At 40.1% G+C, this 20654-nt stretch overlaps 1 protein-coding gene across 1 annotated transcript; it reads left to right on the top strand.

Moving 5' to 3' along the window:
* Nucleotides 1-16145, top strand: ASNS (asparagine synthetase (glutamine-hydrolyzing)). Its single transcript, XM_064410917.1, has 12 exons — nucleotides 1-86; nucleotides 1632-1914; nucleotides 5076-5313; nucleotides 6772-6957; nucleotides 7276-7377; nucleotides 9233-9360; nucleotides 10105-10231; nucleotides 11587-11693; nucleotides 12032-12132; nucleotides 13923-14004; nucleotides 14262-14417; nucleotides 15723-16145. The coding sequence occupies exons 2-12, from the start codon at nucleotides 1666-1668 to the stop codon at nucleotides 15930-15932; spliced, it is 1686 nt and encodes a 561-aa protein (XP_064266987.1). The 5' UTR covers nucleotides 1-86; nucleotides 1632-1665; the 3' UTR covers nucleotides 15933-16145.
* The last annotated feature ends 4509 nt before the right edge of the window (nucleotides 16146-20654 follow it).

Raw genomic sequence — 20654 nt, 5'->3', positions numbered from 1 at the left:
GCCGCGGCTGCCGGGGCCGCCTCCTCCGTCTCCCGGCGCGGCGCGGCGCGGACGGCGGCTCTCCGTGCGCCGGCGGCCAGCACCGGGTAAGGCAGCGGGGCGGGAGCGGCCCGGGGCCGCGGCGGGCAGGGCCGGCCGGAGGGGCTGCCGCGGTACTCGGCCTCCTGCCGCCGGCTGGCGGGGGAGCGGCGGGCCCGGGGGGATGCGCGGCGGCCGCCGCCGGAGGAAGGGGCGGCCGTGTGAAAGGGCCCGCGGGGAGCGGGAGGGAACCCGCCCAGAGACCGCGGGTTACCGGGAGAACGGTGGGAAAGCCCATCTCCATGTGCTGAGGCGGAGGTCCGCAGCGCCATGGCATGTGCAGATGGGACAGATGTGGGAGGCGGAGCAGTGTTGCAGGGCTCTCCTTGGCACGCTTCGCATCCCCCGTGTCCCCAGCTGTGGGCTTTGTGGCGCTCTGAACCCCAGCCCCGAGGCTGCGTTGGGCTGCTGTCTCCAGGGATATCGCTGCTCGGCGGTCCCAGCTGGAGCACACGTGCTCGGGGTAGGGCTCCGAGGCTGCAAGGCCCGTGTGTGCCTCCGGGGACACCGCGCTGCTCCGCCGCGCCTCTGCCTCTGGGCCGCTGCCGATGGGGAGCTCCGGTCTAAACCTGTGCTCCTTGCGTTTGAAACAGTTCCCTCTTGTCCTGTCACTACAGGTCTTGCTAAAGAGCCTCCCTCTTTGTACAAACCCCCTTTGAATGTAAAGGCAGCAAACTGAAAGGATGTTTAATGTTTCTGCTCAGATGATGTTACTTCTATATATCATACTCTGTGACCAGTAATGATTTGTTCTGTTTGTGCTCTATAAATAAAAAATCATAGATAGTCTTGCTGTATCTAAAGGTAAAACTTAAACCTATTTTCTTGCTGGCTAAAATTTGCTTATCATACTTTGAGCAAGCCAGGTTTTATTTCATGTTAATAAAGTCTGCTATTCTTTTTATCAGGCGTCTTGACAGTTAAGTGATTAATAGCCTATATCTTTATCTCTGGTCTTTAGGTGAGTGGTGGGTTGACCTTGGCTGGATGTCAGGTGCTCACCAAGGCACTCTGTCACTTCCCTCTTCAGCAGGATGGAGTGAGGGGCAAGAAAATATTATGAGAAGTAAAAAACCTTATGGGTTGAGGTAAAGGCAGTTTACTTTTAAGGAAAAGTGAAGATCATGCACGAGCAGAAGGAAAAACCAAAGATTTTATTCTCTCATTCCCATCAGCAGGCAATGTCCAGCCACTTCCTGGGAAGCAGGGCTTCAGCACACGTAGTAGTTGCTCTGCCTTTATGCTCCTTTCCCTTAAATCTTTTATCTAGGTGGACATCAGATATGGAATATCCCTTTGGATAGTTTAGGTCAGCCATCCTGGCTACGTTGCCTTCCAAGATCTTGCCTGCTCCCAGCCTTCTGGTGAGAGGGAAATGTTGGCTTGCATTGATGCTGTGTGAGCCCTGATCAGCAGCAGCCAAAACACTGCTGTGATACCAGCACAAAACACAGCACTCTGAGGGCTGCTGAGGGGAAAATGAGCTCCCTCCAAGCCAGACCCAGTACAAAGTGTCAGCTCCTGCCTACAGTGATCGTGTCTCCATTGAACAGGTTCTCCACGTGCAGCTAGAACACGAGCGTCACAATGTGTGGTATCTGGGCCCTGTTTGGGAGCGATGAGTGCCTTTCTGTGCAGTGCCTAAGTGCCATGAAGATAGCACACAGAGGTCCTGATGCATTTCGTTTTGAGAACGTCAATGGTTTCACCAACTGCTGTTTCGGTTTCCACCGGCTGGCGGTTGTTGATCAGTTATATGGCATGCAGCCTATCCGGGTCAAGAAATTCCCATACCTGTGGCTGTGTTACAATGGAGAAATCTACAATTTCAAACAGGTAAGTGTTGTATACATGGTAAGGCAATTTAAAAAAAAAATTGTTTTTTTTTTCTATTCAAGACTAGTGGATATTCAGAACATCTTTAAAATGTGTTGGATTAGCATATCAGAAAAGAAATGGGAAAATTAGCAAAGAACTAGTATTTAAAAGGAAGTAAATTATCTCAATGAGCTGTGAATCTGTAGCTTGTTTAGCAACATACTTTAATACTGAAAAATCACTTTTTAATTAAAAAGAAGGGCAATAAATACATCTTCAGGTTTGTTCAGTTGAAAGTTAAGACACATTCTTCATTATCTCTTGGGGAGAAGAATTTCAAGCCTCTTTCTCCCCTTCTTCTCTCTTCATAATACAAATGCTTTTAGTCTGTCTTGTTCTTCAATTGTTTTGGGTTGTCATTCTCCCAAGTTGTTGGGTATTGCATTTTTATTATTGCCTCCCAGTCTAGATGGGATATGTCATTTAAGATATAGTGATGCATGGTATGCATGCTTACGTATTTATATAAAAGCAGTAAGCCTTGAGGAGATGTTTCCAGTATACATGGAAGTCCTTAGGTGTCTGCAGCAGAAGTCAGTTTTTTGAGAGCCACCTAAGTTTTTGAGGTTTTTGAGAGCCACCTAAGTCTCTTAGGCACAAAACAAGTAGCAACTCTTACATGGTTCCTAAAGGTGCTAAATGTCTCTGATGGATGTGATGCTGCTGCTCAACAATGTCAGTGTTCCTCAGTCCCTGTGGTGAGATGTCCCTGGTGCCTGTTATTGGCAAGATGATTCAGATCATCTGAATTTGATGTAAAAAGCAGCTTAAAATTGTGTCTGATTCTGACATTGAATCATATTTTACACATTGAATCAGGCTGAATCAATGTATAAAATGTGACCCATACGAAGTGCAGCATCAGAAATGTTTGAATAATCTGAGATATTATAGTACTTCTAATGCTAATTTTATAGCATTTTTAATGTCACATTTTTTTAAGTCAGGTCAGGCTGCTGTCAGTCACATCAGTGACATCAGTAATATCATTGGGAATTTGACTGAATAGCCAGGAGATTTCGTTTTTCCCCCCAGTCTTCAAGTATCTGGCTGTTTGAAGGGTGAGACTTTGTCCTGCAGTACATGTGAAATCTGTTGTACCAACAGTCTGTACTACTTGCAGTGTTTTGCTCTGTGGTTTTTCTGCTGTTGAAAACAATAAGAATTACTCTCAGTCATGCTACACACAGTCCTGAGGGGACCTTAATTGTACAACACTTGCATTGCCATCTACAGAAACTTGTTTGGTTGTCATCATTACATTATGTACTCTTTCTTTATAATGAGATTTTTCTTTCAAGTTTATGGCTGAAAAGGATCCTAAGAAAGGATCACTGGTGAAGTAGGTGCCTTCCTCAGGGCAATGACTTACTTATTTTAACTTTGACTCAGTTTGATCTAAGACTGCCAATTGTTACCCATAAGTGACAATTAAAACCAAGGAACTTAAAATGTAAAAGCATTGGTTTTGTGGGTTTTTTTGGCTTGTTAGAGTTTTAGTGAAGCCTTTTCTTTCCCTTTGTTTTGTATGTATTGAAAGGACAATTAAGAGTAGCACCGGAAGAACATGAAGAATATTTGATCTGACTTAAGTCTGACAGCTAATTTCTTCCTCTCCTATTCTATATGCATAGTCAGAGTGAAAGGAATGGTTTGAGGAGTGGAGGAAGATGAGGCAGAAGGAAATTCTCTGCATAAAAAAAGCTGAGAAATTGCAGTGACTGCATAAGTAAACCAAAGATTATTTCCAAAGTACTTTAGTCTGCAGAGAGGTTGCACGTCTATGTGTTTTGATTTGTTCAGTGGTTTTTCTTGCACAATGGCTGGCTAGTGCTTCTGAAGACCAGGGTCATGGGTTTGCAGTTTGACACCTTCAGAAGTGTATCCTTGAAAACTTGCCTTAATATGAATTGCTTAAGACTGCATTGTCAGTCTCATTGCCTAAGAAATGATTCTGGGTAAAATTTTTGTAGTGGGTTGCCCCTGGCTGGATGCCAGGCACCCACCAAAGCTTCCCTCCAAAAAGGGGAAGGGGAGAGAAAGTACAACTAAAGTTTCATGAGCTAAGCACTGGGGGAGATCACTCATCAAATACTGTCATGGGGAAAATGGACTGAACTTGGGGAAATTAAATTAGATTTATTACCAACAAAATCAGAGCAGGGTAATGAGAAGTAAAAAGAAACTTTCCCTCTACCTCTTCCTCCTTCCCAAGCTCTATCATCTCCTCCCCAGCAGGGAAACAGGAAATGGTGGTTATGGTCAGTTTATCATATGATGTTCCTGCCACTGCTGAAGGAGGTTTCTTCCTCTTCTCCAGTGTGAGGTCCTTCCCACAGAAGACAGTCCTCACAAACTTCTCCAGCATGAGTGTGTCCCACAGCAGCAGTTCTCCACAGACTGCTCCAGCCTGGGTCCCCCACAGTGTCACAAGTCCTACCAGGAGACCTGCTCCAGCACGGGTTCCTCTCCAAATGCCTGCAGGTCCCTGCCAGGAGCCTGCTCCAGCATGGGATTCCCAGAGGTTCACAGTCTTCTCTCAGTCATCCACCTGCTCCAGCATGGAGCTCCTCCATGGGCTGTGGGTGGATCTCTGCATCCCTGTGATCCTCTGTGGGCTGTGGGACACAGCTGCTTCACCTTGGGCTGCACCATGGACTGCAGGGGAATCCAGCTGTGCCACCTGGAGCACCTCCTGCCCCTCCTTCTCCACCAACCTCTGCGTCTGCAGGGCTGTTCTCATCCCCCTCTTCTCTGGCAGTTACATCTGCACAATAACTTTTCTTTATTCTTGAAAATGTTATCACAGAGGCATTACTGTCATTCCTGACTGACTCAGCCTTGGCCAGTGACTGGAGCCACCTGACTGGCTCTGCCAGACATGGGGAAATCTTCTGGCAGCATCTCACAGAAGCCACCCTTACTGTCCCTCCGCTACCAAAGCCAGGCCACGTAAACTCAGTACAACCTTGAACACAAAAGTATCATTTCCTTCTTTGGCAGAAGTATTTATATAACTTTTAAACTGTGATTTTACATGGAAGATTATTGTTATGAAACAATAAGCAGACCATGTTTGCAAATGCTTATTTATGTTTTTCTTTATATTTCTTTTTTAGCTGCAGAAGCAGTTTGGATTTGACTATCAAACATTAGTGGATGGTGAGGTGATCCTTCATCTCTACAACAGAGGAGGAATAGAACAAACAGCATCCATGCTAGATGGTGTATTTGCTTTCATTCTTCTGGACACTGCAAACAGAAAAGTGTTTCTGGCAAGAGATACCTATGGAGTCAGACCACTGTTCAAGGTGCTGACTGATGATGGATTTTTGGGTGTCTGTTCTGAAGCAAAAGGTAAAGCCAGTTGTGTTTAGTGGCTAAATAATCTTAGGTATTTCTGTTGGGAGACAAACTTTGTTGGTCTTTTCTTCTTACTGTGAAGATAAAATGAAGAGTAAGTTCAGTAATATATCAGCTATATTTAGTAATGCAAGAACTCCACATAATTAAAATAAAAACATCCAAGATGTTTAATTGTCCTTAGTATTTCTAAAATAACTTCCTTGTTTAACTGGAATTTTTTGTGTTCTGGAGTCGTAGCAGGATTGAACTCAAGGTGTTTTATGTTAGGCCATGGTCATAGTCTATTGACTTAGACTAGCCTTATGCTACAATAAAATATGTTAGATTTTGGTCTTGGTGTTATGTAGTGAACCACGTAATTATACCACAAGAACTTCTAATCTGTAAAAACCAGGAATTTTGAAATCCTACTGAAATTTATTGTAGCATTGGGTTATTTCCCAGAATCACATACTTTATTTGATGATGATTTTTTTTCTTTGAGATGACACATCATTGCTCTCTCTTTTAAAGTAATTATCTCTAATCTTGGCACTATCACAAACAAATCCAAACAGTGTCAAAAGGGAGTTTATTGCATAAAATGCACTTTGGCTAAAACTGACTTTCATGATTATTTCTGTCCAATATATTATATATCTATTTTATTTCATACTCCAGTGTAAGTTGACTCTTCTAATAGTACTGTGTAGTAATACTAAGAGCTGCACCATTTCTGTTGTGTGTGAAGAGAGAAGGGAAGTGAATGTTGTGGAGACTGTGTCCTGTAACAATCACAGTGAATTGCCAGTCCCTCTCTAACAGCAACTCAGTTTCCCTTTTGAGGATGTCCCCAAGAGGCATCCAGGTGGTGCCTTTTGCAGTAAATGAAAAACATCCTCTTTCATAGGGGGAATGGAAATGAGGTTTGGCTACAAGTTATACCTGGCATTCAATTGCAGTGGAGTAGATCAGTCTAGAGCTGATGAGTTTTGAAATTACTAAATATATGTCAATTAAACAATCACTACAGTGATGTTGTTTATTATTGCAAACTCCTTGTTAGGTTGACTACACTTAATTTTAAACACAAAATTAATTAATAATTGTCATTCAAATTCTCCTAAACTTTGACCTGGCCATAATGTAGTCAGTTAGAAAAGTGCTCTTCCTAGTGCTCACAGGGATAAATTGCTACTTGCCAATTAGTAAAACTTGCTGGTTTGCTTTCTCTGCTATCTGCCTCAGCTTGAGAGGGCTCAGATCTATGTGTACATCCTGCTGGAAGCAGAATTGTGCTGTGGCCAGGACTGATGGTGACTCAGAAGGATACTTTTTTAATACCAGATTTAGGATCCAGAGAAAATATTTTTATATTGTTTTAGTAGAGAGGCTGTTGAGTGATGTGTAACTTAACCATTTTAAGTCAAGAACTCTGACATTTTTCTTTTTTTCCCATTTTATCTGTAGGACTTATCAACTTAAAGCATTCAACATCCTTATGTTCTAAAGTAGAACCATTTCTTCCTGGTCATTATGAAGTGTTGGACTTAAAGCCCTCTGGCAAGGTTGCATCAGTGGAATTAGTAAAATTTCATAGCTGTAAAGATGAACCACTCCATGTTGCATGTGATACAGTGGAAGCTCTGCCTTCAGGTAGTACAGCAAAGATTTTGCTACTTACTCTGATTTAAAAGTGAAAAAATCGTAATCTTGGAATGTAAAATTTGCATTGATTGGTTTAAAAAAGTACCATTTAAGAAAAAAAAAACCAAACAATCTGTAAGAACCTTTAAAATGTAAGGACTTTAGAATTGTTTTTGTAGGCATTCATGTACAAATATGGACTTGAGTGTCCTTGTTATCGGAGAACATTCAGACAAATTTTTTTGTTTCTGTGTTAGCATCATCCAGCAAAGTCTAAGTAACACTTCTGGACATTTTTTAACCTTCTCTTTTCTTTTTTCTGAGCAGGTTTTGACCTTGACACAGTGAAAAGCAACATCCGTATTCTCTTTGAAAATGCTGTTAGAAAACGTCTGATGGCTCACAGAAGGATTGGCTGTCTTCTGTCAGGTTAGTAGCAAGAACCACAGTGATTCTGTACCTTTTCTCTCTTTTGCCCATCCTCTAGTATTTAAAGGAAAGTATGTTGGCTCGTCTGCTGCAGTGTACCTGGAGTGATCACCTGGAGTGATCTGAATCTTCACTTGCGTTTTAGAACAGGCAGCGGAGAACTTGCTAGTTTGGAATAAAGTTTTCCAGGTTACAAGTATCTTGAAAGTCCTATGTTTTTAAAGTTTACTGTGGGCTGGGATCTTGGCTTATTGAGACACCAAACATTTTTAAATAAGACAAATATAGTATTCCTGTTGAAAATCACTCAATATTCTTAAATACATTAGTTTTATGCTTAGGTTGGTCTAAAAAGCAAATTAATTACTACATTCACTTTGCACAGATTGAACCTAGAAGAAAGCCTTAGCATGTTTCAGAAGCAGGAGAATTCTCACTTGTCAACTTTGCTTTAGTCTCTATCCTAAACTTCCTTAATTTACCATATTACAGGAGACCATCTGGGCCAAAATTATTTGCTACACTCTTTTGCAGATAAGGTAACAGCTTGTGTTACAGGAAGTTGTTCACTCGCTTAGCTGATCACTATTGTGATCAGATAGTTCAGTTTTACAGAGGTAAGGCTCTGTAACCATGGGTCTGACACCTTATTTCCTGTGTTTGTTTGGCACTCGGTACTTGTGGTTAGAGTTCTGGAATGCTTTTCATGCATTTGCTGGGCAGCAGTAATTACACTCATTTGTCATGAATCCTATTAAATGTGCATCTGAATGAGAGAGAGCTGACCAGGAGATGCTGCTGGACCATTTCTTTACTATGCAATCATAAAATGTAGGAAGAAGGTAAATTAAATAGGAAGATATATAGAGTTGAAAGATCTCAGTTTCAGTAACAAGCTTGTTTAAACCCCAAATTTCAAATATCAAATTAGAAGGCAGTCAGCAGCTCCTCAGATGCACATGCAGGAAGCAAAACTACATGCCCGTGCTGGTATAAATAACATCAGAGTATCTCAGGGCTTCACAGTTTTGTGCATGCTTGGAACATCACAGAGGATTGCTTTTGTTTCTAATCACAGAGGGAATTCTTCAGTGTCACAGTGGAAAATCTGGATTTTATTTTCATGATTTCTGCATCCTGAGCACTCAGTTTTCTGTGCTCTCCTTTTCTCAGAATTTGTATGTAATTTTAACAGGAAATATTTTTTCTAGATAGCATGTCCACAAAGGGGATCAGGGTGGGAATTGATTCTAATGCACTTAGCTGAAAAAGCACGTGCAGACTATGGGAAACAAAGAGAAGAGGCTTTTGCCTCATGCTTTTCAGAACTGCAGGCAGATGTGGGCAAACAGGTATCCAAACTGTTCAAATCCTTTCACTCCCCTCTAGAAAGAAGAAAAAAAAAGAATGAAGGAGAGTAGAACCCTTACACTAAGCATTCTGTTACTTTCCTTACAGCAAACAAAAAAAAATCCGTAGTCCTATCAGTTGACTGTCAATTGTGTAGGTAAAAGGAAGAGAGAGAGTGGTTTTAAAATGGACATTATAAATCCCTTTTAGTAGAGCTGAGAAGGGGCATATTCTCTAGTAGTAATGTGTTCAGTATACTTTCTGTTTATCCTGAGTAAGGGGTTCCACTGATGCTTCTGACGCCAAAAGTAATGATAACTGACGTTCCACTAAAGTTGCCTGATTCTTTTATTAACATAGGTAAATGTGCAGTTTTAAGAGAAGTACCTTGTATTCACACAGCTTAAAAATGAAGCCCACTCCTAGGATTCCAGTATCTAGATTCCTTAAGGGGGAAGCAAAACATCATTCAAACACCTAATCAGATGATTTTTTTTGTTGGCAGGGGGCTTAGATTCCAGCTTGGTTGCAGCTGTTCTTCTGAAACTCATGAAAGAAATCAACATCAATTATCCATTACAAACCTTTGCAATTGGAATGGAAAACAGTCCTGACTTACTTGCTGCCAGAAAGGTATCTTAAGCATTGCTTTCAGTTTGTTCTGAGCTACAGTGTATATTAATGGTGCTAACTTCATGGTATGGCATTAATAGTAACACTGAAAATTCATTTATTGCTATTATGTAAATCAGTTTGCAGTAAATAATTTAGTACAACACTTGCTACTTAATCTTACAAAAGAGGCAACTGGAACCTTACCTGTTTTCTCTTGGGTTTGGAAAACTTTCATGACAGAATCCCCTTGCATTGTTGTCAAAAGGATAGTACTTTGGACATGTCTCAGTTCTGCCTCTGGGTTTTAGGGTAGGTCTCCCTGTTATGGTTCCTATACTAAAGCATTTGTGTATATGTTAAGTATTGTAGGTTAATTATTACAGTTTTGTACAAACCTTTTGGCATCTGGGGTACTGTGCAGGCTTTCATCACTTTTGTGATGCTGCTTTTTCTCCTAAGGGCAGATATCTGGAGTATTTAGAGCTTCTGTAGATTCTGTTAACGGTTTAGGCAAGCAGCTGGATGACCTGTTGCAATCATGATTGAACACTGTAATTAAGAAGACTATATTCTCTCTGGTGAACATACCACTGCAAGTCAGAGGTCTGCTAAGTAATGTCTTTTCTTGGCCTAATGTCATAATTTTCTTTGTAGTAGAAGAGAGCTGGTGCTTTTGCAAAATGTGTTTACTTTAAACACAATATATGTTTGTAAAATGTTTTTGTTGAAAAGTGATGCATTATTTTGACCTTTTGCAAACAGGTAGCAGCACATATAGGCAGTGAACATCATGAAGTAATACTTAATACTGAGGAGGGGATTCAGGCAATTGAGGAGGTTATCTTCTCGTTGGAAACCTACGATATAACAACAATAAGAGCTTCTATTGGTAAGATATTTTTAATGGCAATCTTTGGTTTATATCACCCAAATAAAATTTTATGCAAACTTACATGGTCATCTACTAGATTGCCAGCTGGCACAGAATCTGGGGACTGGGACTCCAAAGTTCTGGTACCCAGACTTATCTGTGATACCACACTGAGTCAAAAGCAGTTATTTACAAGTCCCCAACTGCACAAAGCAACTGTCAAGAACTGTTCTTGAAGCTTTGAGATGAAAAGCAATAGTTACATGAAAAAGAAATGTTAGATCTGCAGGTCTAAGTTTTCTGCTCTAGTAAGTATGTACCTTGGAGGAAGGGAGAAATTCACAGGTTTTCTGAGGTACTGAATATTATGACAGCAAATCATGGTTACCCTTTCCTTACATAATTTTGATACTAATGTGAAGTATTTATTATTGCCCTTTGGTAACATAGGTTTAGTAACACAGGTTCTTATAATGTACACTTGATTCTGAGAAGTGAAGGGAGTCATCAGCATCTTCTAACAAAGCAGTCCCAGCCTGATAAGAGGGGAAGACTCCTAATCCAATGGAACCTTTTGGGTAATGCAAACTACAGAATTTTACCCAGTTAATCTTGTGTTACCATAAAAGAGTTATGAAGCCAAATAGGCAACACAGTTTTTGAAACTGAACTTTCTGGGTGGAATTGCCTCCATGAAGATGGGATTTAGCAATGTGAAATAATGAATACACTTCTTTAAAAATTAAAGCATTTTACTAAAACTTTTTATTAAAAAACTCAAAAACTTACTTTTTTCTGTCATTTTTTCTTTGAGATTTGCTGCTTGGTAGAATAATTAATTAGATCATTTTCTTTAGATTTGTAATACTTTTGTTATAAAAACATCCCATTCAGAAAGATGTATTGAGTGGAAGGCATAATTCTGTTTTATAAAATACCCTTTACAAAATAAATTGAAAAAAGGGCTTCATCCAGTTCAACTCAGAGTGGCAGAGAGTTAAACTGCAACTTTTGCTGTTCCCCAAGGCTAGAAGGTTTCTTCAGCACTGTGCTGGAATTAATCACACACTTAATTTCAAATGGAGTTAGAACAACTCCTCTCTGTGTTCCCATGGGAATTCTCCAGTGTTCCCAGGATCACAAGTAGACACATCTTTCTGATATTTTCAGGGCCAAGTGTAAATACACAGTTTAGATATATTTGCAGCACCAACTTAGTGTGGCTGTTGGTGGCTTTGAGTAACATCCTTTTTGTTGCTACAGAAGGAAGTAGTATCGGAGACAAATTTCTAAAATGCTAAATTTTAAACTACTAGCTGCATATAGCATCAGGTATGTGGATGTACTTTAATCACTTTATACTTTTTTTTAAGGTATGTATCTTGTCTCCAAGTATATTCGGAAGAAAACAGACAGTGTGGTCATTTTTTCAGGAGAAGGATCAGATGAGCTGACACAAGGTTATATATATTTCCATAAGGTAAATATATTCACTACAGAATGCCCTTGAGTTAGGTGCTTCTTCTGCCTTTCAGCAGAACATCTGTAATACCTCAAGGTGTGATGTTCGAGAGTTGTTATAACTATATATTTGTTGAGTTTTTCCTCTGGGGCGGCATAAAATCCAAGGGATTTAATCACCTAAAAATAGCTTTCTTAATCTTCAGCAGTTCCTGAGAATGTTCTTTCATGTGTGTATTTTTTGCTGGTTTTGAGATCACTTGGTGATCACTGCAATTCAAATGCAGGACAGCCAGCAATGATTCCCTCAGTGCAGCTGTGTTCCACCTGTGTGCTCCATGCTATGTTTGTTTTCAGGCACCATCTCCTGAGGAAGCTGCAGAAGAGAGTGAGAGGCTTCTGAAGGAGCTCTACCTGTTTGATGTACTTCGTGCAGACAGAACTACTGCAGCACATGGGTAAAATGTATTTCCTTGCATGCTGAGCACTCATAATTTAAAAGCAAAATAAGATTAGGCAGGAAAAAACTGCTGAGGATTTGTATGCCAACATGAAGTTGTTGGCTTAAGGAATTTGAGCAACAGTAAAGCATACTGCCAAATTTAATCTGATCTGTGACTATAGGGCTCACTGTGTTGCCAACTGAAATATTTTTTTGTCTAGGTCTGTACTGGTCTTTACAGAAGCAGTGAATTAGAAATACAAATATTCAGAATTAGGGAGGGAAGGCAAACTTGTATTTGATTTTGGGGTCTTTGGACATTTAGACAAAGAGAAATCTTGAATCTGATGATCATGAGAACTAAAGCAACATACTGAAAAAGGTATGTGCATTAGGTAGCTGTCTGTAATAAAGAGAAATTAGGATTCAATCTGTGTAACTGATACCTTGAAGAATCTCCAAATTGAATGCTGTAGAAGATAGTACTGTTATACTAAACAGAAGCATTTTACTAAAAGAAATACGTTAATTAAACTGAGAGCAATGTTGGAAACTGTCTGTAGGTATGAAAAAATGGTATCTTTGGCAAAGCAAACAACTTATCTGTTGGAAAGCTTTTGTTGTGTATTGATCCTGCCACAAAATTACTTGCCCAGCTTTTTACAATTTTCTTATGTTTCTCTTTACTAGTGCAGAAGACCTGCCATTTGCCTTATAATTTGTTTTGTGCCGAAAATTTTCACCACACTTTGAAGGCTGTGTTTAATACCACATGCTGGCTCCTTTTGTTTTTCTTTGGACCTGCTGCACACACTGTTAGGAAGAAAGAACCCTCGTATGAACAAATTAGAACAGAGTTTAAGGAGTTCAGATTTATGGAGAAAAGGGAGAAAAACTAAGAATAGAGAGGAAAGGATGAAACTACCATTTTCAGTTAGGAACAAGAATAACTATAAGGAACAATTTGCAGTGCAAATCTTTTTAGTATATGGAGAAACTGAGCCCTCAGTATTTGATTACTGAATACTCAGTATTGGGTTAATTTGGGTTTTTTTGTAAGGTGGGTATTACCTGAAGTAGCTGAAGCTTTTTATCAGAGTAGAAACCAAAGAGACGATGAAATTCCTAGGATGCAATATAACATCTCCTTTCACTTGTGAAGCTGGACAGCATAATGTCTCTTGAGCAGACGCACTGAGAGGGATTCTTTCTGCTGAAGATGCAGTTATTTATGCTGTAATTTTGTTGCCTTCTGTGTCCTTAGAAGCTGTGGTACACAAAAGCAGGAAGGCTTTGTATGTATATATCTAACACTGGTGTAGGAGAGAACTTGTGTGAATGCTGTAGGGCTCCTTTTTGTTGTTTCTTGACAACACAAACAAATGTGGATTTCAGAAATGACAGCAGAAGTCCTTGCTTGGTTCTATGATGTGTTTACAAATGCTGATGCAAATCCTAGTGAGCAACTTGATAGTTCTCTGAGAAGAAGAGGGTTTTTTAAAATGTGCTTTTGCATACATTTTGCAATGGCTGTTGCAGATCCTATAGACTGTAGTCTGTAAATCCAGGGCATATGGCATTATAAAACATCATAGTCTTTAATCTGTGTAGACCATATACCTCACTTCACAAATTGGTGAATTAAATTCAGGTAGTTGTAAATATGCAAGTGAAATTTCTTCCAAGTAAAAGCAGAAAACCTGGTGTTTATGTGAAAGACAAGGAAAGCTTAAAAGCTGTGAAATTTCTAAGTAGATGACTTGTTGGATTAATTCAGTATGTTTTGTATTTATTTCCCCTGCTTAGCCTTGAACTGAGAGTCCCATTTTTGGATCATCGGTTTACTTCTTATTATTTATCTCTGCCAGCAGAACTGCGAGTCCCAAAGGTACATAAAACTAGGGTGGGATCCAAATGTAAGTTTACAAATTCACTGATACATGTTCTAAGCATGACCAGATTGCTGAGTTCAATGGTTAAGTTCTCCACCCAAAGTCAAGCATGCTCTTAAATATTTTACTGAATTGTTGGGAGCCCTTTTCTGAACAAAACTTTTGAAAAGAAACCATTTTATAAGTGTTTAAATCCAGATCTTTGCACTGCAGTTTCTGAGACTCATGACATTGTTTTTTGTTCTGCAAACAGAATGGAATTGAAAAATACCTTTTAAGATTGTCCTTTGAGGATTCCAATTTACTTCCCAAAGAAATTCTCTGGAGACCCAAAGAAGCTTTCAGTGATGGTATAGCATCAGTAAAGAAATCCTGGTTTTCCATTCTTCAGGACTATATTGATCAACAGGTAGAATACCACTTTTTTCTTTCTCTCTTAGGTATTTTAGATATGGTTGCCAGTGTGAGGCAGCTCACATGCTTAGTTGGGAGAATAAATCTAGATATGGCAGTTAACTTGTGCAGGAGTAAGATAAACCTTAATCAATATTCTTTTAGATGTCTGAGTTGATTAAAGACATTTGTGATCCTAGTTAGAAAGAAATGGTAGACCCTGCCAGAAATGACTGTATAAGGAAATGAACATCATTTAAGTGTCTGGATTGCAAATTAGATTGTGTATCAACAAACACAATTTCTGGATTACAGACAAAGCAGCTGCTTCAGCTGAAGGCACTTGCATGAACTTACTCTGCAGCTGAGTAACAACATAATGACCTTATAATGTACTTTCTTGTTTGAGTCATTCATTTTTCAAAGCCATCCCTAGCTATGCCTTTTTGCTTTTTAGAGCCTCTGTTTGCATTGTTAACCAGTGAAGACTTGCAGCATTTTGACTCTGTACAAAGGATAATCCTCTCTGGAATGCAGTAGTTTAATCATGGGGAGGAAGGAGTAAAACCCTCTTTACACCAGAGCTCGGTTACATGGAAATACATGTAGGCAAGCCTGTGGATGGGAGCTTGTCTGTCCTACCTCCAACTCTTTCTTCCCCATTTTCTTTCTGTCTTCTCAGGCAAGAAAGTAGTTGGGTCAGGCAACAGTGTTCTGCTGCCTGTTCTGAGCCTGTACTGCTGTAGGAGCAGCAAATCTGTTTCAGAGACATGAAAAGTTAAACAGCATGATGGCAGCAAAAACTGCTAATTGAAATTGCCTCAACAGATGCAACTATTTATCCTTCCTTTCTCAGCCAACTTAGCAACTGCAGGTGTCTTTGCCTCTGTATCCCAGCTCTTCTGTTGCTAGGAGCCTGGTTACTGGTGTTGATTTTAACAGCCAACTCTTCCCCAAGCTACAAAAACAGCCTAGGAAGCCACTTACATGGCAAAATGACTGCTTTGAGTTTTTGCACTTTTGTAAAGGAAGGTTAGGAAAGAAGTGTCTGTGACCTTACTGACAAAGGTGGTTGTGTTCCAGAGAAATGGGCTTCACATGTCATGCAGAGAAATACCAACAGCCCTGGAAATATATTTACATATTCATAAAGATCAAGTGAGCTGGTGACACAGGTTTGTTTGACCTGTCAAACCTGTGTCTCTAGAATAGACTTTTTTTTTCCCCAAAACTGTGGATGTTTAGTTGTTATTGAATCCTTGTATATCTTAAAAAGTTGGAGATATTTGCAGCTTAACTTGAGTCTTGCTTTTGTCTGTAGGTTGATGACCTTTTACTGGAGAAGGCAGCAGAGAAATATCCTTTCAATCCTCCTAAAACAAAAGAAAGTTACTACTACCGCCAGATCTTTGAGAAGCACTACTCAGGGCGGAGCAGCTGGCTGCCCCACTACTGGATGCCAAGATGGGTTAAAGCCACTGATCCTTCTGCACGCACATTGAAACATTACAAGTCAGCTACCCAAGAATAGACTGTTCAAATAATCCCCAAATAAAAGTGCTGCAAGTGTTTTGTGTGCACTCTGCTTTAAGAAAACCAAACAAATTATGCAAACCTAAAGCTTAAATCATCTTTAAGATGTACTTTGACAATGCTATTGGAAATGAAAGCTTTCTGTTCTTAGTGTACTATTAAAAACTTATGCTGCTGTACCAAAACTTTGTAATTCATGGGAAAATACTTTCTGAACAAGGGATTACTTTATTTGACAGCTCTGTTCCTTATGTAACCTTGATTGTATTAGTTTTCCTTGAATTCATTTAATATATTTTAATGTGAGCTCTGTTTTGTGGACTTGAATCAGGCTGAGGGATGCAAACTGCTGCTGATGCTCTGAGCAAAGGGGAGCTGGACTCTAGCTATCTGGTGATTTGTGTTCTGGCTGAGAGACTTGGAAGTATCTATGTTATTCTATTCTGAATGTCCTTCTACACACTCCTGAAAACCTTGGTCTAGTTTTCAAAAAGTATTTAGATATTCATAGCTATGCAGAGATGCTTTCTAGAGTTTTTTGAGATGGTGCTGGGTCTTAATTATATGAATGGCAATCTTATTTGTTACTATGAAGCTACCAGTTGGCTGTTCTGTAAATATACCATCAGTTGAAAGATATTGTGACTGTTATCAAAGAGTGTAATGGGTAAGGGAAGCCAAGTTATGTCTTTGTTTCTAACTCAAGGACTTCAGTTTTTATAAATGTATTTATTATTCTTGAAAAAATAGAGTGTTAACTGTGTGATGTGTATCAGTCTGATGGAAATTGCATGAGTAAGCATTTTAAGAAATTTTTCATTTATTGTGAGAGTTTTCCCACCTCTATGACGAGGAAAGGTCAACTGTTGCTGCTGAACTACAAGTGGCCAACTGTGTGGGTGAACCAAACCTGTTAACTTTGGGTTGTAGTTGGACAAAGCATCACTGACAACAATGGGATCAGATGCCTTGCTTGGAAAAATGGGGGGAAAACTGCTTCAGAAATCACAAGAACTTCTGATGCTCTACTGAAAAAACACCTGAATTTTACCCAAGATAACTTTTTATTAACTACTTAGCCATGTGGCTTACTTTTGTGAAGGTAACTTAAGTATAAAGGTGGTCCAAAAATACATATGTGTGCTGCAGATTGACTTGATTATCATCATGCTCTTTATGAAAACTAGTCTTCTTTATTGTCCCTCTTGACTAGGAAACCAAAGCCATTTTTTATTTGAAAGATAAAATAAAGCTGTTCTGATTTAAAACCTTCACAAAATGACTGGTTGTCTGTTTGTTGCTCTGCTGTAATCCTGCATTGAATCTCTATCCCAGAAACTTTACTGAAACCTTTTGGTGGCACCACAGCACTTGTGAGCTGTCAGTAATATGTTCCTGCAACCTTCTTTACTTAAGGGCCATGTGCTTGTCTTTTTGGATTTCTTTGAAACAGTTAAGAATATTTTGATTTGAGAGAGGAGTGTAGAGTACATGGTTAGGTACTGATGTGTACAGGTAAGATTTACTACTCACTGTAAACTTCCAATTCTGTCATAAGAAAAGAGTATTTGAAGTGAAAACAGGCTCAACATATTTTGGGATCACTGCTCAGATGCACTTTCTGCTGCAGCATTGCAGCATTCAAGGAAATTCAGCTAATTTTCAAAAAATTCCTGGTACATGGGAGATTTATATATCAGGACATTATTCTAGACTGATGATTTAGTTATTTTAGCTTTTTACTGATGTGCACAGGAAGAATACTGTGCTTGCTGCCTTGTCAATGGTCTTGTGAGTGTTCATTCCTTCTCTTTTATAGAATTCTGCAGCCTTTTTTGTTTCTGTGATGCTATATTTTCTCTTTTCTTTCCCTTTAAAATAAAAATTGAGGCCAAAAAAAAAGACAGAAAAAGTTTAAGACAAAAACATGCAGCTACTCAGGATCGTTTGCTAGCTGCAGCCATGATTGTAGTTTGTCACAGGAAGGAACAGGATGCAGAGGCAGGGTGCAATGCTGTCTTGTCTAGTTTTACTCTAGCTTTCTTCCTGCTGTGGTGGCCTCTTTTCTCACTCTGCTTCTTTTGGATAAAATTAATCTGCATGGTTCTGACAGCTTGAATGTATTGGTTTGAGTATTGTGTCAGGTGGGGATGGGAATTGAAGTTGGTGGTCCTCATGGGGAAAGCAGAGATGAGTATTTGCTTGGCTTGCAGGACTGATGAAGGCTGAGAGAGAACCTGTAGGGTTCTAACAAAGTAGCTAAAAAATGTAGGGATTTTTTTGTTGATTTGGGGTGGGTTTGTTCGGTTTTGTTTTAATTTTAATCAATTCAGTTATTAAATTTTGTTCTCACAGCAATCTTTCCTCCTTTTGATGAATGAGAAGTTAGCAGTTCTGAAGAGAACACTGCAGGGTATGAGACCTTCCAGGTGCTTAAGGTTGTCCAGTGCTCCCCATGCCTTTCATCTCTTTAATAAAGCCTGCATGCTGTTTTAGCCTCCTGTTGGTTGCTTGTGTGGAGCCCCCCTGGCTGTGCCACATCCCAATGCCCCTGACAGTGGCTTTCTAGAGAAGTTCCCTGGTACAAACCAGCATGGAAGATCCAGAGAGCACTTGGCAGGACTTTAGGAGCCCTGAGTACATTGGTCAGGGTTTTTTAATATGGGATGGTTTGAAATTATGTAATTTTTTTTTAAAACTCTGTTTATAATCACAGTAAAGTATAAAAACAGCCTATTTTAGAGTTTTTGGAAGGGTGGACTTATTTTTTTCTGATAGAGGCCTAATTTTTGGCTCCCATTAACAGAAGTTGTGGAAGCAGGATTTCATACAAGGCAAGCCTGTGTTTGAGCTGGCTATGGAGCAGTGTCTCCAAAGGAGAGACCAGCTGAATTGTGGGAGAGGCTGCTTATTTCTGTAACAAGTTACGCTGTGTGTTCCTCAGTGCCTTTCCATGGGACAGCCAAAGCACATGCACCACCTGCACCATGCCTGTCACAGTTCCTCATTTTGGAACTTTGGGCCATATTGCTTTTTATTTATGTATTTGCAGAGACGTTGTGGTTGATGGAAAGGCTGCAGTTAAGAAAGTCTTGGTTTTGTGTAAGCCTGTCTCCGGATGCAGGTAATGCACAGAATTGTAATTGTATTTTTATTTTAATGGAATAATTTAAATTTATTTTCATTTAAAGGAGTAATTTAATTTTTTTATTTAAAAAAATTTGCTTGTTCCCAGCAAAGGGACGAAGAAGAATGAGGCAGAGAGGTGGTCTTTGCTGCTGTGCTTCTCTGCAAGTTGGTAGGGGTAGTAGCCAGGGGCGGTGGTACATAAACAGCTGCTTTCTAAGACCTGTTTCTGGTATTTCACCCACTCTGTAGTGCCACTTTCCGTCTTTTTGTTGCCTGGAAACTCTTTGAACAGGAGAAAACTAGCTGGATAGCCAGTTTTTTCCAGCACTATGCTCAGGTTTGGACCTTTCAATCACCCTATGAGCAGCAGCAAAAGATGTTGACTGCCCTGGAGCCCGCCCGACTTTGTGTTTCTCCCGTGCAAGGGAGTCGGGGCTGGCTGCGCCCCTTGTTCTGTGTCCCGGGAGGCCAACAGGCAGCCGCCTTTCCCCCAGCATGACACGAAGAGTCTGTCAAAACTTGAAGTTGCTTCCGGGACGATTTCCTAATTTTTTCACGCAATTTTCTTTTTCTAGCCGGCAGATGGCAGCCGCTAGTTAGCGCGTCCGTGCGAATGAGCTCCTCATCCCTGGGGAAGATGCTCTCCTTCCTGCTCTCTTTCTGCTTTTATTATCTTCCTTCACAAACGATTGTCACTGGGATTTGTGCGTGAGCCTCGTGGAATTTAATAAGTACTTGATTAGAATAAGGATAAAGCCACGCATAAAATAAAATGCTTTCAAATTGATCTTGCTCAAAAGATGTTGTGCAGAGCTTCTCATGCTGGTGCTGCAGGTAAGGTGGCAGCTAGGAGTTGAATTGTATTAGTATTGAAAGCATTCAGTATTCCATTTAGAGGCAATTCAAAACTAGTTGTGTTAAAAATCAGTAGTGTGTGAGTTGGAATAGGTTATAAAATGTCAGTTCTAGGGAAGGTAGAAGACAATGCCAGACTAGGGAATGAGAAATGTTAATTTTACCTCTGAAGTTGTTAGGAATTTTCATTTTTCCTTTTTTGTTCATGATTAATATAAGGATCACAAGATTTCAGATAGTCATACAAAGAGAACATTAAGATAGAATCATAGAAAAAAATGGGTTTGAGGGGACCTTAGAGATTGTCTAGTTCCAACCTCCCTGCAGGGATGGACTTTCAGTAGACCAGATTGATCAAAGTCCCATCCAACTTGGCCTTGAACATTTCCAGGAATGGGACATCCACAACTTCTCTGGACAACCTATTCCAATGTCTCACCATCCTCACAGAAAAGAATTTCTTCCTTATATCTAATCGAAATCTACTGTCTCCAAGCCATTCCCCTTGTTCTATCACTAAATATCCTTGTAAAACATCTCTCTCTTGCAGGCTCCCTTGGGGTACTGGCAGGTGCTACAAGCTATTTTCCAGCCTGAACAGCCCCAACTCTGTCTTCGTGGAGAGGTACTCCTGCTGCCCTCTGATCATCTTCATGGCATCCTCCAGACTTGCTCCAACTGCTCCATGGCCTTCCTTTCCTGAGGGCCCCACAGCTGGGTGCAGCAGTCCAGTGGG

This window comes from Passer domesticus, chromosome 1, assembly GCF_036417665.1.
Source record: "Passer domesticus isolate bPasDom1 chromosome 1, bPasDom1.hap1, whole genome shotgun sequence".
NCBI classification, from domain to species: Eukaryota; Metazoa; Chordata; class Aves; order Passeriformes; family Passeridae; genus Passer; species Passer domesticus.
This window is presented reverse-complemented; position numbering and strand designations above follow the sequence as displayed.